A 19258-nucleotide genomic window follows, 5' to 3' on the forward strand; every position below is an offset into this window, starting at 1 on the left:
TTATCGGTCTTCAGCAGACTTTTAATAAGAAAATAACAGTGACAGAGAAAGAATGAAGGGAGGAGAGTGGACAGAAAAGCCCCCTCCTTCCTCAGCACACAGCTTATATACAAAATCCGGCCAATTGCAAGCAGGCTCAAGTCCATCCATGGAACACTCCAATCCGCTGTCTGTTCACGCAGTGTGCACGCGTCCTCAGATGAGGTGTCACGCAGCAGGCAGGCTCACCGCGCGGTCCTCGGTGCCATCTTGTTGTTTACAACATTCTCAACTCCTCTGGAAAGTCCCGACCATGGGAAAGCATTGCCCTAACCGAAACTAGCAACATTCGCCCTGTGATAAAGACACAGCAACAGCTATCAGACAGACCTTGACGTGGGGGCTCCATGGCTGCGCATCCCATTGAGCCCCACACCTACAGCGCTGGTACCCCATATGGCGACTCCACTTCCCAACCAGCTCCCTGCTAATGCACTTGGGAAAGCAGAGGAAGATACCCCAAGTACTTGGGCCCCACACCCATGTGGGAGACTCAGAAAAAGCTCCTGGCTTCACACTGGCCCACCCCATCTCTGGCCTTAGCAGCCATTTGGGCAGTGAACCAGCAGAGGGAAGCTCACTTACTCTCTCTACCTCTGCCTCTCCTTCTCTGTAACTCCACCTTTCAAATAAATATATCTTTAAAAAATGGAAATTGTCTCCACAGATAAGAGAACTGAAACTCAATCATAGCTGATTTCATTGATAAAATCATCTATCAAGAGTAACAGAAGCTGCTTCAAAAAGGCATAGAGGGGTCCGCGCTGTGGCAGGGGGTAAAGCACCCTGCACTGCCAGCATCCCATATGGACGCTGGTTCCAGTACTGGCTGCTCCATTTCCAATCCAGCCCTCTGCTGTGGCCTGAGATAGCAGTGCAAGATGGCCCAAGTCCTTGGGCCCCTGAACCCGCACAGGAGACCAGGAAGAAGCTCCTGGCTCCTGGCTTCGGATCAGCTCGCTCTGGCCGTGGCGGCCATCTAGGGAGTGAAACAGCCGATGGAAGCCAGCTCTCTTTCTCTGCCTCTCTGTAACACTGCCTTTCAAATAAATGAAAAATAATTTTTAAAAAAGGTATAGGACCGGTGGGAATATAGAAAGCAGAGATCCACAGATATTGCGACCATAGCTTGGGTTCACAATGTTAGAGCTGCCCTCCATACAAGTTTCCAAAACCCACACTCACACTGCACCAAGTTCCAAACTCCAAACCCCTCCCGGGCCCCAGCGGAATCCCAAGACTACTTCAGGGCACTTCCGCCCCATGCCCGCCGGCTGCGAGGGAGCTAGCGCGCGCGCTGTGGCGGTGTCCGCGCGCCCTGACCGGCGCGGGCTGAGACGCCTGGCTTCCGGCGCGAAGGTGAGACTTCCCAGGCTCCGGCGCTGAGTGATGATGTAATCTCCGGTCGCCGTGCTGAGTCGGAAGTGGGAACCCTTCGGCCGCTGAGACTCTGTCGTGTCGCTGCTGGCCCTTCAGGCTCTGGTAAGAGAGAAGGCAGCCTGACGGGAGGGGATCGTTGAGTCTGGAACGGATTTTTCTCCTAGTGAAATGCCAGTCCAGGCCTCTGCACTCGTGCTAACTCGCACACTGCTTCTCTTGTGCTTCCCTGCCTTGGGACCTTCCTCGCGAACTTCCACCCTGATTTAGGAACCCTTACAGGACCCCAGCCTTTGCTGTCCCTGTACGTTTCTCTGCCCTGTTCGTGGCTGTGCCCTTCCTGGGAGGGCTGGAATACTGCTTTGCTTTATCTTTTGACTTTCTTTTCTAGAACATGCGCCGAGCTGGTGGGTCTGCCTCTTTCCCTTATGGAACCTGGGGGGATACAGTGTGGAAAGTAGACGACAAATAGGAAGACGCCGGAAAGATACAAATAAGCACGAGCCATAGTAATCAAACCGATTGGATGCCTGTGTCAGAGTGTTCTCACGGCGAGTGATGGGTTCACCACCCGTAGCTCGTGGAACTCTGCGTCGTGCTTCCTTAAAATGGAGTGGCCACAGCTCGGGAGCTCATGTTGAAGGGTCTTGCTGTGGGGATCAGTTTTTCGCTCGGGGAGCAAGGATGTGTTGTGTCTGTGTCATTGCTTGCCATGGGCCCACGTGGCAGTCCACCTGAGATAAAAAGGGACCCAAGAAGGGAAAAAAATAAAAGCTGTCTGCCTTTTTTACTTGATAAGAGCCTTTTAGCTTGTGGATAGATGTGGTGAAGAGGTTTGTTGCCATGTTAGGCTGGCCTGAAAAAATTATTGGGCGAAATATACAACGAGAGCATTTTAAAATTTCCTGTTTTAATTTGATGCAGGTATTTCCATGAGAGAGAACTCACGGAGTATAATTTAATAGAACTCGATTTTAAACAATCTCAGTTTTACAAAGTGGTTCAAATATTTCTGTTTAAAACAGTTACAGATGTGATGTTAAAACATTTATGTGCTCCTGAGTTGAGAATGGCCCTTACAGGCTTAGCAGTACTGTTCATAAACAAAAGCTTCAGTTACAGAAGGGTGAGAGAATTTTGTAGGACTTGAGGTGCACAGCTATTAGGAAATGTAGACCAATGCAGCAATTGTATTAGAGTGAAACTTGCGGGTCGGCGCCATGGCTCAATAGGCAATTCCTCCGCCTTGTGGCGCTGGCACACCGGGTTCTAGTCCCGGTCAGGGCGCCGGGTTCTGTCCCAGTTGCCCCTCTTCCAGGCCAGCTCTCTGCTGTGGCCCGGGAGTGCAGTGGAGGATGGCCCAAGTGCGTAGGCCCTGCACCCGCATGGGAGACCAGGAGAAGCACCTGGCTCCTGCCTTCGGATCACTGCGGTGCGCCGGCTGCAGCGCACTGGCCGCGGCAGCCATTGGAGGGTGAACCAACTGGAAGACCTTTCAATCTGTTTCTCTCTCTCTCACTGTCTACTCTGCCTGTCAAAAAATAAAAAAATATAAAGAAAGAAACTTGTTTTCAAAGACAGGTATTCTAAGAGAATCAAGTCCAGTAGCTTCTAAGGATTGTTGGTTACACTGTCCCAAAGGCTGACAACGGTGTCATGTGTATCTCCATATGGCCTTTGAAAATAGGAAATAATATGTTGCTAGTGACATTATTGAACATTAAAACAGAATATCAAGGTTCTGTTTTATCAGGTCTTTGTTTTGGAGTGGGCAGTACCTAGATACTTACATCCACATTTGTAAGTTCATTGAAAAAAATCTAAACTGGCATTTCCACGAAGATTCTCATCAAGCAACCAGCTCTCCTTTTTCCTGTAACTTTTTTATGAGTGACTGTCAAGTTTCAACTTTTTATTTGAAAACAGTTGTGTGCAGATTTGAAGTACATGTGAAAGATTCACTTAATGAGGTAGAAAAAAAGTTTCTTGTTTTCCACAGACATTTGCAATGACAACACAGATCTATTTCTACTCTTCGGTTTGTACATGCTGAGATACCAAAGAGCCACAGTGTCTGGCCTGGAAATTTGACCTTCCCCTGCAACTCAACACAAATAGGAAAGCCCTTACTTTGAAGTAGGCTCAGGACTGATGCTCTTGATGACAAGGAGTTCAGGAACAGCTTAAGTAAGATTGAGTCATTCATAGATATTTATCTAGGATTTCATGACTGTGATATATAATGCTGAACAAGAAAGATCAGATTTGAACCTGTGCTCAAAGAGCTTATCATCTAGCAAAGTAGATCTGCTTAGGAAAGCAATGGGGGAAGATAAAAATCCTAGCACAATTACAAACTAGCTGTATGAGAAAACCAGCTTCTTTATGCATTGTTGAGAAGGGAGGACGTGGTGCCATTTATTGTTGATGAGTTCTCTGTGTCTTTCTCAGTAATCTTAAGAGCTTGTCTGCCATATGCTGTGCTTGCTAGCCCACAGCCTCCTTTCAGTACATGGGGTACAGGAGATGTATCTCCTTTATAATAACCTAGACTCTTTTCAGATATATTTCTAAAAAAAAAAGCTGGCTTCTACACTTAAGAGAATTTATTGACTTTTTTTTTTTTTGCCAGGCAGAGTTAGACAGTGAGAGAGAGACAGAGAGAAAGGTCTTCCTTCTGTTGGTTCACCCCCGGAATGGCCACTACGGCCGGCGCACTGTGCCAATCCGAAGCCAGGAGCCAGGTGCCTCCCCCTGGTCTCCCATGCGGGTGCAGGGTCCAAGCACTTGGGCCATCCTCCACTGCCCTCCCAGGCCACAGCAGAGAGCTGGACTGGAAGAGGAGCAACCAGGACTAGTACCCAGCGCCCCCAACCGGGACTAGACCTGGGGTGCCAGCGCCATAGGTGGAGGATTAGCCTAGTGAGCTGCGGCACCGGTCGAATTTATTGACTTTTTTTTTTTTTTTTTTTTTGACAGGCAGAGTGGACAGGGAGAGAGAGAGACAGAGAGAAAGGTTTTCCTTTGCCGTTGGTTCACCCTCCAATGGCCACCGCGGCGGGCGTCCTGCGGCCAGTGCACCGCGCTGATCCGGTGGCAGGAGCCAGGTGCTTCTCCTGGTCTCCCATGGGGTGCAGGGCCCAAGCACTTGGGCCATCCTCCACTGCACTCCCGGGCCACAGCAGAGAGCTGGCCTGGAAGAGGGGCAACTGGGACAGAATCCGGCGCCCCGACTGGGACTAGAACCCGGTGTGCCGGCGCCACAAGGCTGAGGATTAGCCTAGTGAGCCGTGGTGCCGGCGAATTTATTGACTTTTATAACTGAAAAATCCAGAAGTCTTTCCATCTCTCAATTTTTATTTTTCTAAATGTTGGCTTAGTTTTTGGTTAGGTGTTTTCTAGATGCTGTAAAGATGGCAAGTCTAGGTCTTTATCTTGCCAGCCAGGCAACCCAAGCAGGAGAACAGAGTTCTGTTTCGATTCAGCCCAAGCCCTGAAGCTTGTATTCGTTAACTCTCATAGGCCTCAGTAGGGTCTTGTGCCCCATCCTCGGTTAACAGCTTTGGCCAGAAAATACGACGTTCTTTCTGTTCTGGGCATAGTCATTTGCCCCTTCCTGGATCTAGTGGGTGATATCAGCCCCATCTGAACACCTGGACTGAGAGGTGTGGATACCTAAAGGAAAAATGTAGGATGTCATGTTGGAATAACATGATGGTGTTTTAGAAACAGAAAATAACAAGAACTCACTATACTTTTTTGCATTCCTTGAATTCAACACCTTATGATGGATGAAGAGTAGTGGTCACCAGACAGGGAAGCACTTCTTGGGGCCTGTATGTGAATTAGAGGTAATTAGTAAGCTGATGTGTTAGTTATGTAGGGGAAAGCCCTCTCAAGAATTCTTGTTAATTCTAACACTACATAAAATAGCTTCCATTTTTGCATTATTAAACTCAACTCAAATTTATGATAGTTTAAAAAGTTCATGAAAATTGAATTAACAGATGTTATTTTGTACAAAATATTTTTTAAATCCTTGCATAGTTTTTTCATAATACATGTTAACCATTAACTTTTGGAGACATGTCATACAGGGCAAAAAATAAAATGGATAGAGCACCATCTAAGAGTCTAATTCCTGGGGCTGGTGCTGTGGTGCAATGGGATAAAACCCTAGCCTGCAGCGCCAGCATCCCATATTGGCACTAGTTCAAGTCCCTGCTGCTCCACTTCTGATCCAGCTCCCTGCTAATGCACCTGCGAAAGCAGTGGAAAATGGTCCAAGTGCTTGGGCCCCTGCACCCATGTGGGAAACTGAGAAGAAGCTCCTGGCTCCTGGCTTGGTATCTGCTCAGCTCTGACCATCGCAGCCATCTGGGGAATGAACCAGCAGATGGAAGACCTCTCTTTCTCCCTCTCTCTCTCTCTCCCCCCCACATCTGTAACTCTGTCTTTCAAATAAATAAAATACATCTTTAATAAAAAGAAAAAATGAAACCTATGGTGGGCCTTTGGTACAGCAGTTAAGCCATCCACAGATGCCCCATCCCATATTGGAGTGTCTGGTTCAAGTTCAAGTCCCAGCTACTCCACAAGGGATCCAGCTTTCTGACAATGGCACCCTGGGAAGCTACAGATGTTGGCTCAAGTACTTGGGTCCCTGCCATCCACATGGGAGAGCTGCATGGCCTTCTAGGCTCCTTGCTCAGCCCTGTATATTATATGTATTTGAAGAGTGAACCAATACGGATGGAAGATCAATCTCTCTCTCTCTCCCTCTCTACCTCTCCCTCTCTCTCACTCTTTGTGTGTGTGCATGCATACCTTTCAGATAAAACAAAAAAAAAATGAAAAATTTCTAAAAGGAATTCTATTTCTTGAAGCAGTAAAGACTTACACTGAGAGACTATACTGTCTGTATAAGCCATTAGAACTAATTAGCCATTAACTTTTTCAGAATTTACTTTTATTTATTTGATGTGCAGAGTTACACAGAAGCGGATGAGAGACAGAGAGAGAGGTCTTCCATCCACTGGTTCACTCCCCAACTCAACACCCCGAGCCGGGTCAGTCCAAAGCCAGGAGCCAGGAGCTTCTTCCAGCTCCTCCACGTGGATGGCAAAGGTCCAGACACTTGAGCCATCTTCCACTGCTTTCTCAGGCACATTAGCAGAGAGCTGGATCAGAAGTTGAGCAGGGGCCGGCACTGTGGTATAGCAGGTAAATCCACCGCCTGCAGTGCTGGCATACCATATGGGTGCTGGTTCGTGTCCCGGCTGCTCTACTTCCAATCCAGCTCTCTGCTATGGCCTGGGAAAGCAATAAGATGACCCAAGTGCTAGTGCCCCTGTACCCATGTGAGAGACCCGGAAGAAGCTCCTGGCTCCTGGCTTCTGGCTCCTGGCTTCTGCTTTGGATCAGCTCAGCTCCGGCCATTGCGGCCAACTGGGGAGTGAACCAACGAATGGAAGACTTTCTTTCTCCCTCTCTCTCTCTCTTTCTCTCTGCCTCTCCTTCTCTCTCTGTGTAACTGACCTTCAAATAAAAATAAATAAATCTTTAAAAAAGAAGTGCCGCAGCCAGGACTCGAACTGGCACCTGAATAAGATGCTAGTGTCACAGGCGACAGCTTTACCCACTATGCCACAAAGCAGGCCCCTAATCATTAACTATTTTTTTTTAAAGATTTATTTTATTTATTTGAAAGGCACAGTTACCAGGCAGGGGGAGAGACAGAGAGAGTGATCTTCCATCCGCTGGTTCATTCTCCATTGACCACAATGGCCAGGGCTGGGCCACGCCGAAGACAGGAACCTGGAACTCCATCTGGGTCTCCCACATGGGTATAGAGGCCCAAGGAATTGGACCATCCGCCACTGCCCTCAGAAGTGCATCAGCAGGGAGCTGGAGCAGAAGTGGAGCAGCCGGGACTGGAACCAGCGACCGTATGGGATGCCGGCATCACAAGCGGCAGCTTTACCCACTAGGCCACAACGCTGGCCCTTAGCCATTAATACTTAACCAGAAGACATAGCAGAGGAATGTGAAATAACTGGTGGAGGTAGCTCAGATTATTGAGAAGTGTTACCGTCTCTTCCTGTAACTTTCCCAGCTTGGCGCTAGCTTGTGTTAATGTCATTCTGTAAGGAAGCTTACCTCAATATACTAAGGTAGATTTTTTTTTTCACCTTCCCTTGTGTCTCTACCCCTGCTCTTTCTAAGGCCTTTGTTCTTGCAGCAGTTCAACATCCTTTAAGTGGATTATTTATACCCTGTGTCTCTTCCCACATTTTTCTGGGGTCTGTTTTTATGCAGTGGCCTTAAAAATCTCAGAAATGGGAGACAGCCTTTCAGGGGGCTCTGCTCATCCTATTGTAACTCTTACGTCTGCTTGGCTTTGAAAAACGAAGTGTAGCCACAGGAGTGCATACGCAGGCTCAGTCAGCTCCACCAAATACCTTTGAGGTATTTATCTATTTTATGTTACACTGTAAACCTGACAATTTTTATGTTTCTTCAGTTTTTGTAATGAAAAAAAAAATCAGATAAGCAGTGAAACTTAGATATAGAATTAAACAAAAGCCACTTAGTTCTCAGTTCAAGAAATGTCAGTAGTTTTAAGCCTACAAATAGAGAAAGATTGCTGAACATATATTAAAGATATACAACATACAGCTAGTCTAGTTCTGGTCATGATTTGCTGTTCTAACCCTAAGCTATGGGGTTATGTTTATTTTGTATGTAACTGAGGGAAGTCTCAGTTCCAACCCTAGATCATAGGGGTCTGAGCAGGTGCCACTTTTTCTTTCCCATAGTGAATGAAAACTAGCCTGCCAGCCTCGAGACTTAGCAGATGAGATCTCTGACTTCTTCTTTTTTTTTTTTTTGACAGGCAGAGTGGACAGTGAGAGAGAGAGAGAGAGAAAGGTTTTCTTTTTTGCCGTTGGTTCACCCTCCAGTGGCCACCAAGGCCGGCGCACCGCACTGATCTGAAGCCAGGAACCAGGTGCTTCTCCTGGTCTCCCATGGGGTGCAGGGCCCAAGTACTTCCTTCACTGCGCTCCCTGGCCACGGCAGAGAGCTGGCCTGGAAGAGGAGCAACCGGGACAGAATCCGGTGCCCCTACCGGGACTAGAACCCGGTGTGCCGGCGCTGCAAGGTGGAGGATTAGCCTATTGAGCCACAGCACCGGCCCTATCTCTGACTTCTTTATGCTTAGCCTTTCCTGAAGTAATAGCAATAGAAAATGTTGAAGTAAGAACTTGACTACAGATAAATACAATTGAATGCTCTTTTTAGGCTTTTTGGTGTTTCACTGTCCCCAAATTAGGCCATTATGTCCACTTGATGGGTTTATATTGATTTTGCCAAAATAGTATTGTGTTTTGGAACAGAAATTTGCAAATTCTTAACCCAAAGCCTTTTGAAATGTATTATATCTGAGAAGTGGGAAAAAGAATTGCTGTGAGGGTCTTACAACTGTTCTGTTATCTGCCCTTCTCTGTCTGATACCTGTCCCTTGTACAGCCCCTCCCCCTAGGTCTGGATGGAGGATAACTTAAAGTGAAATGACAGACCAGGAGAATAACAACAACATCTCAAGTAACCCCTTTGCTGCTCTTTTTGGCTCCCTGGCTGATGCCAAGCAGTTTGCAGCAATCCAAAAAGAGCAGCTGAAGCAGCAATCTGGTAAGTGAAGGAGCCAGTCGCGTGAATGAGCTGACCTAGAATGGGGTCTTCCCAATTAAGTATTCCCTGGGTCCTTTAATTGCAATTGGAATTTAAGTTTGAGGCAGAAATTGTTTGTGTTCATTTAGGGCAGAAGTTGTTTTTGTTGGTTTTTGTTTTGGGATTCTCCCTTAGCCTCCACACCTGCGTATAAAGAAACTGGAAAATAGGTGGTTCCATAGGAATGGGTGTCTATTGTGATCTCAAAGCTGCCGTGCTGTTTTATTTTTAAAAAGAAAAAAATCACTGTGTTAAAGCTATTTACGTACATATTTTTAACATAGTAAACTGACGAAGTAAGTGAAAGTTTGGAAAGCAAGTCATATGCAGCTATAGAAAGCAAGTGTAAAAGGAAGATTGTGGATAAATGAGATTTGTTCCTAAGCTCAGAGTTTAAAAGGCCCTCTCCAGTAAAGTGCTTCTCAGTGGCCTCTTTTATAGCCTACTGCTGTTAGAACCGACCCCTGGGAAAATCTGACCTTTAGCCTTAATGTGAAAAAAAATCTGAATATCTCACTAATCAGAAAAAGGTTTGTCTTTATGTGGAAACAAAGTTAAGATCAAGTCCAGCTTCCTCCAATCAGGAGACATATGGCCTAGAAGAACTTGGTGGGGTTCCTCAGACATGCTAGACTCCTGAGAACATTAACAGTCTTTCCTTTTCTTTTCTTTCTTTCTTTCTTCTTTTTTTTTTTTTTTAAGATGTATTTATTTATTTGAAAGGCAGAGTTAGAGATCTTCTGTCTGCTGATTTACTACCCAAATGATGATAAAGGCAGGGGCTAGGCCAGGCCGAAGCCAGGTGCCAGGAGCTCCATCTAGGTCTCCCACAAGGGTGCAGGCACCCAAGCACTTGGATCATCTTCCATTGCTTTCCCAGGTGCATTAGCAGGGCGCTGGATCAGAAGTGGAGCAGCCGGGACTTGAACTGGTGCACATGTGGAAAGCCAGCACTGCAAGCAGTGGCTTTACCTGCTATACCACAATGCTGGCCCCAACATTCACAGTCTTTCAAACTAAAAATTGCATGCCTTCTCCTATTTCCAAAAGGAAGAATAGTTTTTTCTTGAGAAATAGAAAAGTGTTTACATTTTCTCTTTATTTTTTTTATTTTTTTTTTTTTTAAGTTCAGATGCATAGCTGAGATGTGGCCTTTCTTTTGATTAAGATTAAACAAAAAGGAGTTAAAGGCAAGATGGATGTGTGTTAGGGTGACGGATAAAGCAAAGAAAAAATCAACACAATGCTGACTTTTTAGCTGGCTGTAAACAGACATAAGGCTGGCTGGACTCGGGAGTACTGCAGGCAGTGGGAACAAGGCCAGCACTGCTCTGCTGTTACTATTTTGGCACCTCGTCATCGTAGCTTGTTTACACGGAGTTTATCACGCCACCAGGTCCAACCTGTTTGCCATTAGCAGTTAGCACTCTGTTGAAACCTTTGGCCTCCTGTATTGAGCTTTACTTGGTACTAAGCTCACCGCACTGAGGCAGCTCTTCCTTCTGGGTGGCGTTTAGGCTTGCAGAGTAGCCACCTTGTCAACAGAGAAAAGCAGATGGAGACTCCTGTGTGACTTTTTGTGAACAGCAGTGTTTGTAGTCATTCATTACGAGTGTCATTCTGAAAGGCTTTGAAAGAAACAAGAGGGATTCAGTCAGTAAGAAAAAGGTAACTAGAGAGAAGGACAGAACAGAAAAGGAGATAAGCAATTTATATATGATAATCCAGAGATTAAAAAGTCCAATCTTGCTAGTCACTAGAGAAATGCCAGTTACAGCAACAGTTAGCTTGTTTTTAATCTGTGAAATTTGTGAAGATTGCAACAGACATATTCTCACATATACCGGTGGGTAGGCATGTAAATTAGTCTTTCTGAGGGTATTGGTAGTATATGCGAATTTTTTAAATGTTCAAGTCCTTGGAGCAAGCAGTTCTACTTCTATGAATTTATCCTATAGAAATACAAGTGAACAAAAAATTATATTCAGTGCAGTCTTACTTAAAGTCATGAAAAATTGGAACAACTGTATTGTTCATCATTTGTTGAACCAGCTTGGAGTTTAAGTACCTACATAAAACAGTGTGTGCCAAAAATACAGTGCACAGTACAGTCATCAAAAAAAATGAAGTATGTTTCTAAATGACCTAGCGGGAAAGGTGTTGGTGCTGGTTAATTGTAAAAGCCAGCTGAAAAGGGCTGTGTAAAATATAATCCCATTTTTTAAATCAATAAAATCAAGGACTGAGCATGAGCACTGGAATAAAGGGGAAAAAATCTGGAACACTGCGGAATTAAGTGCTTGTCTGCAGGGAACTGGTTCAGCAGAGACTTTCTGCACTGCACTTCCCTGAACAGTTTGGAATTATTCAAACAAATGTCTCCTCCAGGAGAAAGCCAGGCATTTTGACTGTTAGGTAATTCTTTGTTTACAAGCATTCTGTTGGGAAGATAACATTTCTATTTTTGGCAGTATGGAACACAGTTATGAGTAGAAGTAATAAAACTTGCCCCATGTAAAATGTGATGAGATTATAGCTGTGGATTTTAGAATCAAACATTTAACCTGCCAGACTTAAGATATTTACTGGTTAGATGATTGACTTGTTCCACAGTAAAATTACCCTCCTCTTGGTTACATTTATCACTTTGGGTAGTAAATTGGTTTCTTAAAGAGAAGGATGTGACATTGAACATTGTACGTGTTCTGGCAGATGAACTCCCAGCTAGCCCAGATGACTCGGATAATAGTGTGTCAGAGAGCCTGGATGAATTTGATTACTCTGTGGCCGAGATTAGCCGCTCATTCCGATCACAACAGGAAATATGTGAGCAACTCAACATCAATCACATGATCCAAAGAATCTTCCTCATTACTCTGGACAACAGTGAGTTAAAGACTTGTGGCCAACCTGGTCATTATTCTACCTTTCCTACTTGAGCGTGCGCCAGAGACTTGTTCTTAGAAATATGTTGCATCTGATGGTCAGACAAACCCACTGTGCCCCCTGGAATACAGGGTTTATAGTTCAGTGAAACTTTGGCTGTGACCCACAAATGATGTTTAAACACAGGTCTAACTTTTGTCCCCATTTTGATACTAACTGGGCCATATAGCCACTCAGCTTTACTACCTGAAAGGGAAATGGGAATGGTGTCAAATCCAGTTTTTCTCAGATGGAAGCCTTGAGAGATATCAGTGTTTTCCCTGTGTGCCCTATCTGTAGCTAAATCCCAAAGTTAGAACTAATGTCTGGGATTTGCTCTTTAAATGTTATGATGTCAGGTTTATAACAAAGCCCATGCTCTGTGACTGGAAGAAAAAGATTTAAATCTTGACATACTACTTTGTATATCAGGATCACTCCTGAGTCAAACTTGGAGTTCAGGAAAAGTGCTGGTGTCTATGTAAGATCAGTTGTCTATATAATATAAACAGGAACATTATCCTTAACCTATCAGATTATAATCATTTCCCAGGTGATCCAAGCTTGAAAAGTGGGAATGGTATCCCCAGCCGTTGTGTGTATTTGGAAGAAATGGCAGTAGAACTGGAAGATCAAGATTGGCTTGACATGAGCAATGTTGAGCAGGTACTGTTCTTCTGTTCCTAGTGTGTGCCCTCAGCAAAAACGAGCCCTGCTGCTGAGCTCTGCTCACCCTTCTCCCGCTGAGATCCTGCTTACCTCTTTCCCTTACAACGTGTATGGTATTCCTCTTTTGGGGTCTTCTCATCTACCACGTTTCCAGAGTTACCCATCTTTTAAGAATCAGTTATAATGCCATCTTATTTACAAAGCCTTGTACGTAGGAGTTGTTACTCCCTCCTCCAAGATCCTAGAGTAATCTCTAAAGGGAATTGTGACTTTCTGTCTCATGTAACAGCTTTTTATGTACCTGTCTCATCTCCCCTTTTACATTCTTGAAGTTCTTTAGGGCAAGACCTATCTCATTTTTTGTCTTTATATCCTTTCAAAAATCACAGCAGTGCATCGTACCTTGCAGGTGCGTCATTACTACCAGAGGAGTAAAAGTTGGGTAGGGAAAACACTTAACAACTTGCAGTCTAACTTTGCACATTTGAAGTATCTGTAAGGAACCAGCAGTTTGAAGAGTGATCTGTGTGTGTCTGTCTCTGTCACTCTTCTTTGTAAATAAATAAAAATTTAAAAATAAAGCTTAAAAGTATCTTAAAGTCTGAGTGAGGTCAGCAATCCCACAGATTTTTACATACAGGTTTAATTATTGATTCTCAATACCTTTCAACAAATAGCCTTTTTTTTTTTTTTTTTTTAAGATTTATTTATTTATTTGAAAGTCAAAGTTACCCAGAGAAAGAGAGAGGTCTTCCATCTGCTGATTCACTCCCCCATTGGCCGCAATGGCTGGAGCTGCACCAATCTAAATCCAGGAGCCAGGAGCTTCTTCCAGGTCTCCCATGCAGGTGCAGGGGCCCAAGGACTTGAGCCATCTTCTACTGCTTTCCCAGGCCAAGGCATAGCTCTAGGAGTGACACACACACAATGTCACCACTGTGCAGTTCCTTAGTTTAGTAACGACTTAATGCCACACCACTTGACTACCAGATGGTTACAGCGATCCTTTTTACCTCTGACCTGACTGAGTTAGGTGAAAGGACTTGGTAAACGGCTGCCTCCCAACTGTGTGTAAGTCACCACTGGCATCGCCATTACCTGAACGTGCAGCGCAAAGTCCAGCGTGTCCTCATCCGCAGCCCGGAGGCGGTCCCCTCTGTCCAGCCCTGGTGATGACGGCTGGGGAGAACCTCGCTCAGGGCAGAGCCCAGGGTCCAGTTCAGTTCATTTGAGTGCTTACCAGGTAGAAGCCCAGTGCTAAACTCTGAGGATACAAAGGCACTAAGAAGAAAGAAGGACTAGAAACGGGACTGCCGACAGGAGACGTGAGCAGAGCTGTGAAAAAACCCGAGCCAGGGGGCCAGCACTGTGGCATAGTAGGTACAGCCACTGCCTGCAGTGCCAGCATCCATATGGGTGCTGTTTTGAGTCCCAGCTGCTCCACTTCCAACCCAGCTCTCTGCTATGGCCTGGGAAAGCAGTAGAAGATGGCCCAAAGTGCTTGGGCCCCTGCACCTGCACAGAAGACCTGAAAGAAGCTCCTGGCTCCTGGCTCCGGATCAGCACAGCTCCGACTGTTGTAGCCATCTGCGGAGTGAACCAGCAGATGGAAGACCTCTCTTCCTCTATGCCAGACCCTGCGGACACACAGAAGATGCAAGGGCAGCGGGAAGGGAGCACTCTGGGGGGCACTGGCTCTTTCCACTTACTCCCTGGAGCCCTTAGGAGCAGGTGCGAGTTCCCTGTTGTCCAGAGGGTGCACCTGAAAGCTCAGAGAGGTTGAGGATCTCGCCCAAAGGCACACAGTTAGCAGGACACAGAGCCCGCATCCCAGCCCAGCAGGCTCCAGCACCTGGCCGTCTGCTCCACCAGAGCCTGCAGTGGGACCTACTGTGAGTGCCCCAGCAGACCGACTGGGGCCAGGGAAGAGAGGAAGGGGCATGTCTTCCTCCAACCGACTGCTGGGTCCACCATGCTTAGTCATGCAGCAGGCAGCACCCAGGGGCCCCCCTTCCCCAACCTGGGGTACCCGCCCAGTGGTTAGCAGAGGCCTTCTCACTCTGGGTGAGACCAGAAAACTTCCCACTGAGCAAAGTACAGGGTCATGCAGCCCCTCCAGCCCCCGCCCAGGTCGTCCTGTCCTCAGCACAGCCGGGTAGGCAAGTCCCTGGCTGCAGCCCTGCACGGTGAGCTGAGTGCAGGCACGCCAGAGCCTGGGCCTGCCCAGGAAAGGGACAGGGGAGCAGAGTTTCCTGGGAGGCACAGAGAGTGAGGGAAGGGTTCAGAAGCTGTGGACGTGGGTAGCTTCCTCCTTTAACCTTTGTCTGGCTGTGTGAGCCTGCGTGTGTGCAGCTCCTGCAGGCAATCTGTGTGTCTGTGTGTGTCAGGCAGGGGTGTGAGAAGTCCAAGAAGTGCCGTTGTGTGCATTTGCGCTCATGTGTCATGGCGGCCCAGCACCGCTCTCCCAGATACATCGTCTTGTTCGGGTAGCTTCTTGGTGGTGCTTTTGCTTGTCTGTTTTATTGGTATAACGTTCATTGAGTAAAGCAGTTATATCTGAAGCAGACTGCTCAGTGAGTGCCTGCACATACAAACACCCACCGTTCATGTAGAGTGGACGCTGTCCAGTATCCCAGAGGGCTCCATGCCATATTGGTCCCACCTCCCCGAGCAGTAACCACTGTTCCAACTTAACCTTAACTTTGCCTCTTAAAGTTCACAAACAGAATCATACAGAGCGTACCTTTCTGTGTCTAGTTTCTTTTCTTCATCGTATCTATAGATTCTTCCACGCTATTACATTTAGCTTGGTTTGTTCTTGTCTATAGATGAATTCTATTCAATTGTAAAGTACACCGCATTTGTTTCTGTACTGTGCCAATGACTGGCAGCTTTTCCAATGCTTAGCTATTTGAATAAGCATATCATGCGGATCCGTGTACAGATCTCATATTAGACACGTGTCGCTCCCCCTCTTCATGGAGGAACGACACAAAACCCTGCCTAGGCTTCATATCTGAGTCACGGCACCATTATGTCGCTCCCCCTCTTCGTGGAGGAACGACACAGGACCCTGCGCTGTTCTTTTGTCTGCTCGGCCCTCCCCGGGTTTGCTGCTGGTTCTTCCCGGGTTGGCTACCGTCCCTTCCACCTCCGTGGAGGGGCGGGCCCCCTGCCACTTTCCCCACTTCTGCGGGGGAGCGGTACACCGCCGGCCGGCTCTCTCGGGGGCTGCACAGGTGTTCCCTCAGATGTTCCTGGTGCATGTTGTCTCTCTCCTCCTTTATAATCCTCTTCCACCAATCCCAACTCTGCTGCCCACACGCCGAGTATGCTGCTCTCCTCCAATCAGGAGCAGGTCCTGCTGTTTATTGGTTGAACTGGAGGCAGCTGTGTAGAAGCTGTTTCCTCCTCTCCCAGCGCCATATTGTGGGAGAGCAGATGCATAGAATAAGTCTTAATTCGAGTAACAGTCTAGTCCGAGTTGCTCCCCACAGATCCCCCTTTCTTTTTATTTTTTGGTGTTGATACGCGCCTGTCTTCGGTGCCCCGTGGCACACACTCTGCTCTGCTTGCTAGAGTTGCCCACAGGTGCTTACAAGCCCTACCAATCAGGCAAACCGAATCCGGGTCCTCTCTTTGCCATGTTGTGAGGAGGTTTTTAGGCGCTGATGCGTGCCTGTGTTCGGTGCCCTGCAGCGCATGCTCTGCTCTGCTAGAACTGCCTGCAGGTGCTTACAAGCCCTATCAATCAGGCAAACCGAATCCAAGCCTTCTCATTGCCGTATTGTGGGGAGACTTATTGGTGTTGATAACATGCCTGTCTTCGGTGACCTGCAGCCGCCCACAGGTGCTTATCGTCTTACTAATCAGGCAGACCGAATCCGAGCCCTCTCATTGCCATGTTGTGGGGAGGCCTTATTTTTCCCTATTTCTCTATCTCCGGGCATTCCTATTTCTCCTATTTTACTTCTATCTACCAGCATTCCTATTTCTCTCATTTTATTTCTAAACTTCTGTTTCTCTTATCCCCGCGGCTTCCCGGCGCCCGCCCCGAGGCAGCTTCTCAGCGCCTCACCCCGCAGCGGCTTCTCGGCTCTGCGCCGCTTCAGCCCGCGCTTCTCTCATCTGCGCGGCTTCCCGGCTTCACGTGCGCTCCGCGGTCTCTGTGCCCTTCGCACCCGCACCATGGCCTTCGCGCCAGCCCTGCGTTCTATTAGTGCCCCGTGCGCTCTCCCCGTTCGTGCCCTGCGCGCTCTCTGCGCGCAGCGGCTTCCGAGAGTCACACAGCCTAGCTTATGTTTCCACCACCGGTATTCAGTCTAAGTTCCCCGGGCTAACCTGGCGAATTCAACCTAGCTCACGTCTGCACCTTTCGGTTTGGCTTCCCGTCTTTTGCTCCCTGGGCTAATCTGATGGATTCCAACCTGGCGGCCCACGTCTCCGCCTCTGGTTTTGCTTTTCGCCTTTTGTTTCCCGGGCTGACTTGAAGAATTCCAACCTGGCTTTCGTCTCCGCCTTGGCCTGCCCCCGCGGCTTCATCCTCCCTAACATATTTTTCTCTACCTGGTATGTTTCCTAACTTTTCTTCCAACAATATTCCCCTCTCATTTCTCCTGGCTTCTCCCCACAGTCCGTATCCGAGTCTAAGTTTCTTCTAGGTTTCATTTTCGCTTTCAACCTTAGAGATTTCTCCCAGCTTCCCCCCGTAGTCCGTATCCGAGTCTATGCCTAGGCTTTCGATAGCTTCTTCCGGCACCTTTTCCGTCCGGCTTTTCCCTAGGCTCTTTGCTAGTCTCTCTCTCCGGTATTTTCCCACTTCTTCCCGTTTCTTCCCTCCTAGGTTTCCTATCCGAGTCACGGCACCATTATGTCGCTCCCCCTCTTCGTGGAGGAACGACACAGGACCCTGCGCTGTTCTTTTGTCTGCTCGGCCCTCCCCGGGTTTGCTGCTGGTTCTTCCCGGGTTGGCTACCGTCCCTTCCACCTCCGTGGAAGGGCGGTTCCCCCTGCCACTTTCCCCACTTCCATGGGGGAGCGGTACACCGCCGGCCAGCTCTCTCGGGGGCTGCACAGGTGTTCCTTCAGATAGATGTTCCCGGTGCATGTTGTCTCTCTCCTCCTTTATAGTCCTCTTCCACCAATCCCAACTCTGCTACCCACACGCTGAGTACGCTGCTCTCCTCCAATCAGGAGCAGGTCCTGCTGTTTATTGGTTGAACTGGAGGCAGCTGTGTAGAAGCTGTTTCCTCCTCTCCCAGCGCCATATTGTGGGAGAGCAGATGCAAAGAATAAGTCTTAATTCCAGTAACTTAGTCTAGTCCGAGTTGCTCCCAGTTGCTCCCCTCCCCCAGCTGCCCTCTGATGCAGCCATATTTTTGCCTTTAGTCTCCTGAGAGCACTCTCTTGGGCAGTGGGCAGGGACACGGTGGAGCTGTCCTCCTGCTCTGCCGGGCCATGCCCACCTGCTAGGCTGTGACTTTCAATTCTGGCTCCACACCAGTCTCCCCCAGGGCCGGAGTGATACTCACCAATGCCCCTCAGCTCAGGCCAAATCTGCACACAGACCCCAGCCAGGCCCCGCCTCCCCTTCCCACCCTGCACCTCTCTGCACCTAAGGGGTGGACGGTTCTGCGACTTGGCGGGGAGGGGCTGTGCGTGTGGAAGGAGAAGAACTCAGGGCTGTCCCAGGAAATGTGGGCGCTGGGAAGACCAAGCAGGAACCCCTCTGCCCCGACCGTGGCCAAGGCCAGGCTGAAAACCGGCCATGGAAGGGACTCGGACTAAGCCTCATGCTCCCTCTGGTGGCAATAGGTGGAACTGCACTCTCAGGCCCAGGCTGCTTTTGTCAACTCTTGGATGATTAAGACCAATTCACGTAATCACTTCGCAGTGTGACTCAGTACAGATCTGAACTGTGGAAAATCCCGAAGGGAAGTGAAAGTTCAGCAGCTGCAGGCGACCTGACCTTCCTGGAGGGAGAAGGGGAACTGTTCCCTAGCGTCCTGGGGGGAGGGGGTCAGCCACACCTCCCCCCACCTGTCCCCAGGGGTCCCCTAGGGGCGTGTCAGGCTTCCTCCTGTGCGAACCCCACCTCAAGGGGCCTCTCCAGCAGGTCTGGAGGTTTGAAAAGGACCCGATGCAGTCTCACGTTTCTCCAGCAGGGGGTTTGCATCAGGGTCACCCACGGGAAGTGACTCACCCAGGACCCATTCCCCTCCAGAGCCCCTGGAATTCCCTCTGAGTGCGGGCGGCTCCGTGGGCTGGTGAATAGAACATTCCAGAACGGCCATCTCACGTTTGCCCACGTGGACTGCAGGCCTGCGACGCAGCTCCTCCCGTTTCTGGGAGAGGAACCACCTCCCTCCTGATCTCCCCTGGCGGCTGCTCCTGTGTGCATCTGTCCCCCATACAGAAATACTGAACACTGCCTGGGGGTGACCGGTGGCATTGGTGTTATCTGGGAGCCCATCTTCAGAGCAAGCGTCACAGACCTTGCCAGGCTCTGCCCTGCTGG

General features: G+C 48.2%; 1 protein-coding gene and 1 long non-coding RNA gene across 4 annotated transcripts in view; one reads left to right on the forward strand and one right to left on the reverse strand.

Moving 5' to 3' along the window:
- LOC127488157 (uncharacterized) lies at positions 1-1410 on the reverse strand. Its single transcript, XR_007915609.3, has 2 exons — positions 1225-1410; positions 1-333 (listed from the first exon to the last, which is right to left on the reverse strand). It is a non-coding gene; the product is annotated as an uncharacterized LOC127488157 (long non-coding RNA).
- The window catches only part of LOC138847219 (ubiquitin conjugation factor E4 A), an 18813-nt gene continuing 932 nt past the window's right edge, over positions 1378-19258 (forward strand). The window contains exons 1-4 of one of the 3 annotated variants that reach the window (XM_070065253.2): positions 1378-1521; positions 8947-9108; positions 11860-12033; positions 12626-12738. In XM_070065253.2, coding sequence (XP_069921354.1) covers positions 8988-9108; positions 11860-12033; positions 12626-12738 — 408 coding nt within the window. In that variant the 5' untranslated portion in view covers positions 1378-1521; positions 8947-8987. Of the gene's footprint in view, positions 1522-8946; positions 9109-11859; positions 12034-12625; positions 13323-19258 lie in introns of those variants that run through there. The other 2 variants (XR_016220969.1, XM_070065255.2) reach the window with 2 other exon arrangements.

This window comes from Oryctolagus cuniculus, chromosome 1 (assembly GCF_051225735.1).
Source record: "Oryctolagus cuniculus isolate XC-2025 breed Fujian yellow rabbit chromosome 1, ASM5122573v1, whole genome shotgun sequence".
Classification (NCBI taxonomy): Eukaryota; Metazoa; Chordata; class Mammalia; order Lagomorpha; family Leporidae; genus Oryctolagus; species Oryctolagus cuniculus.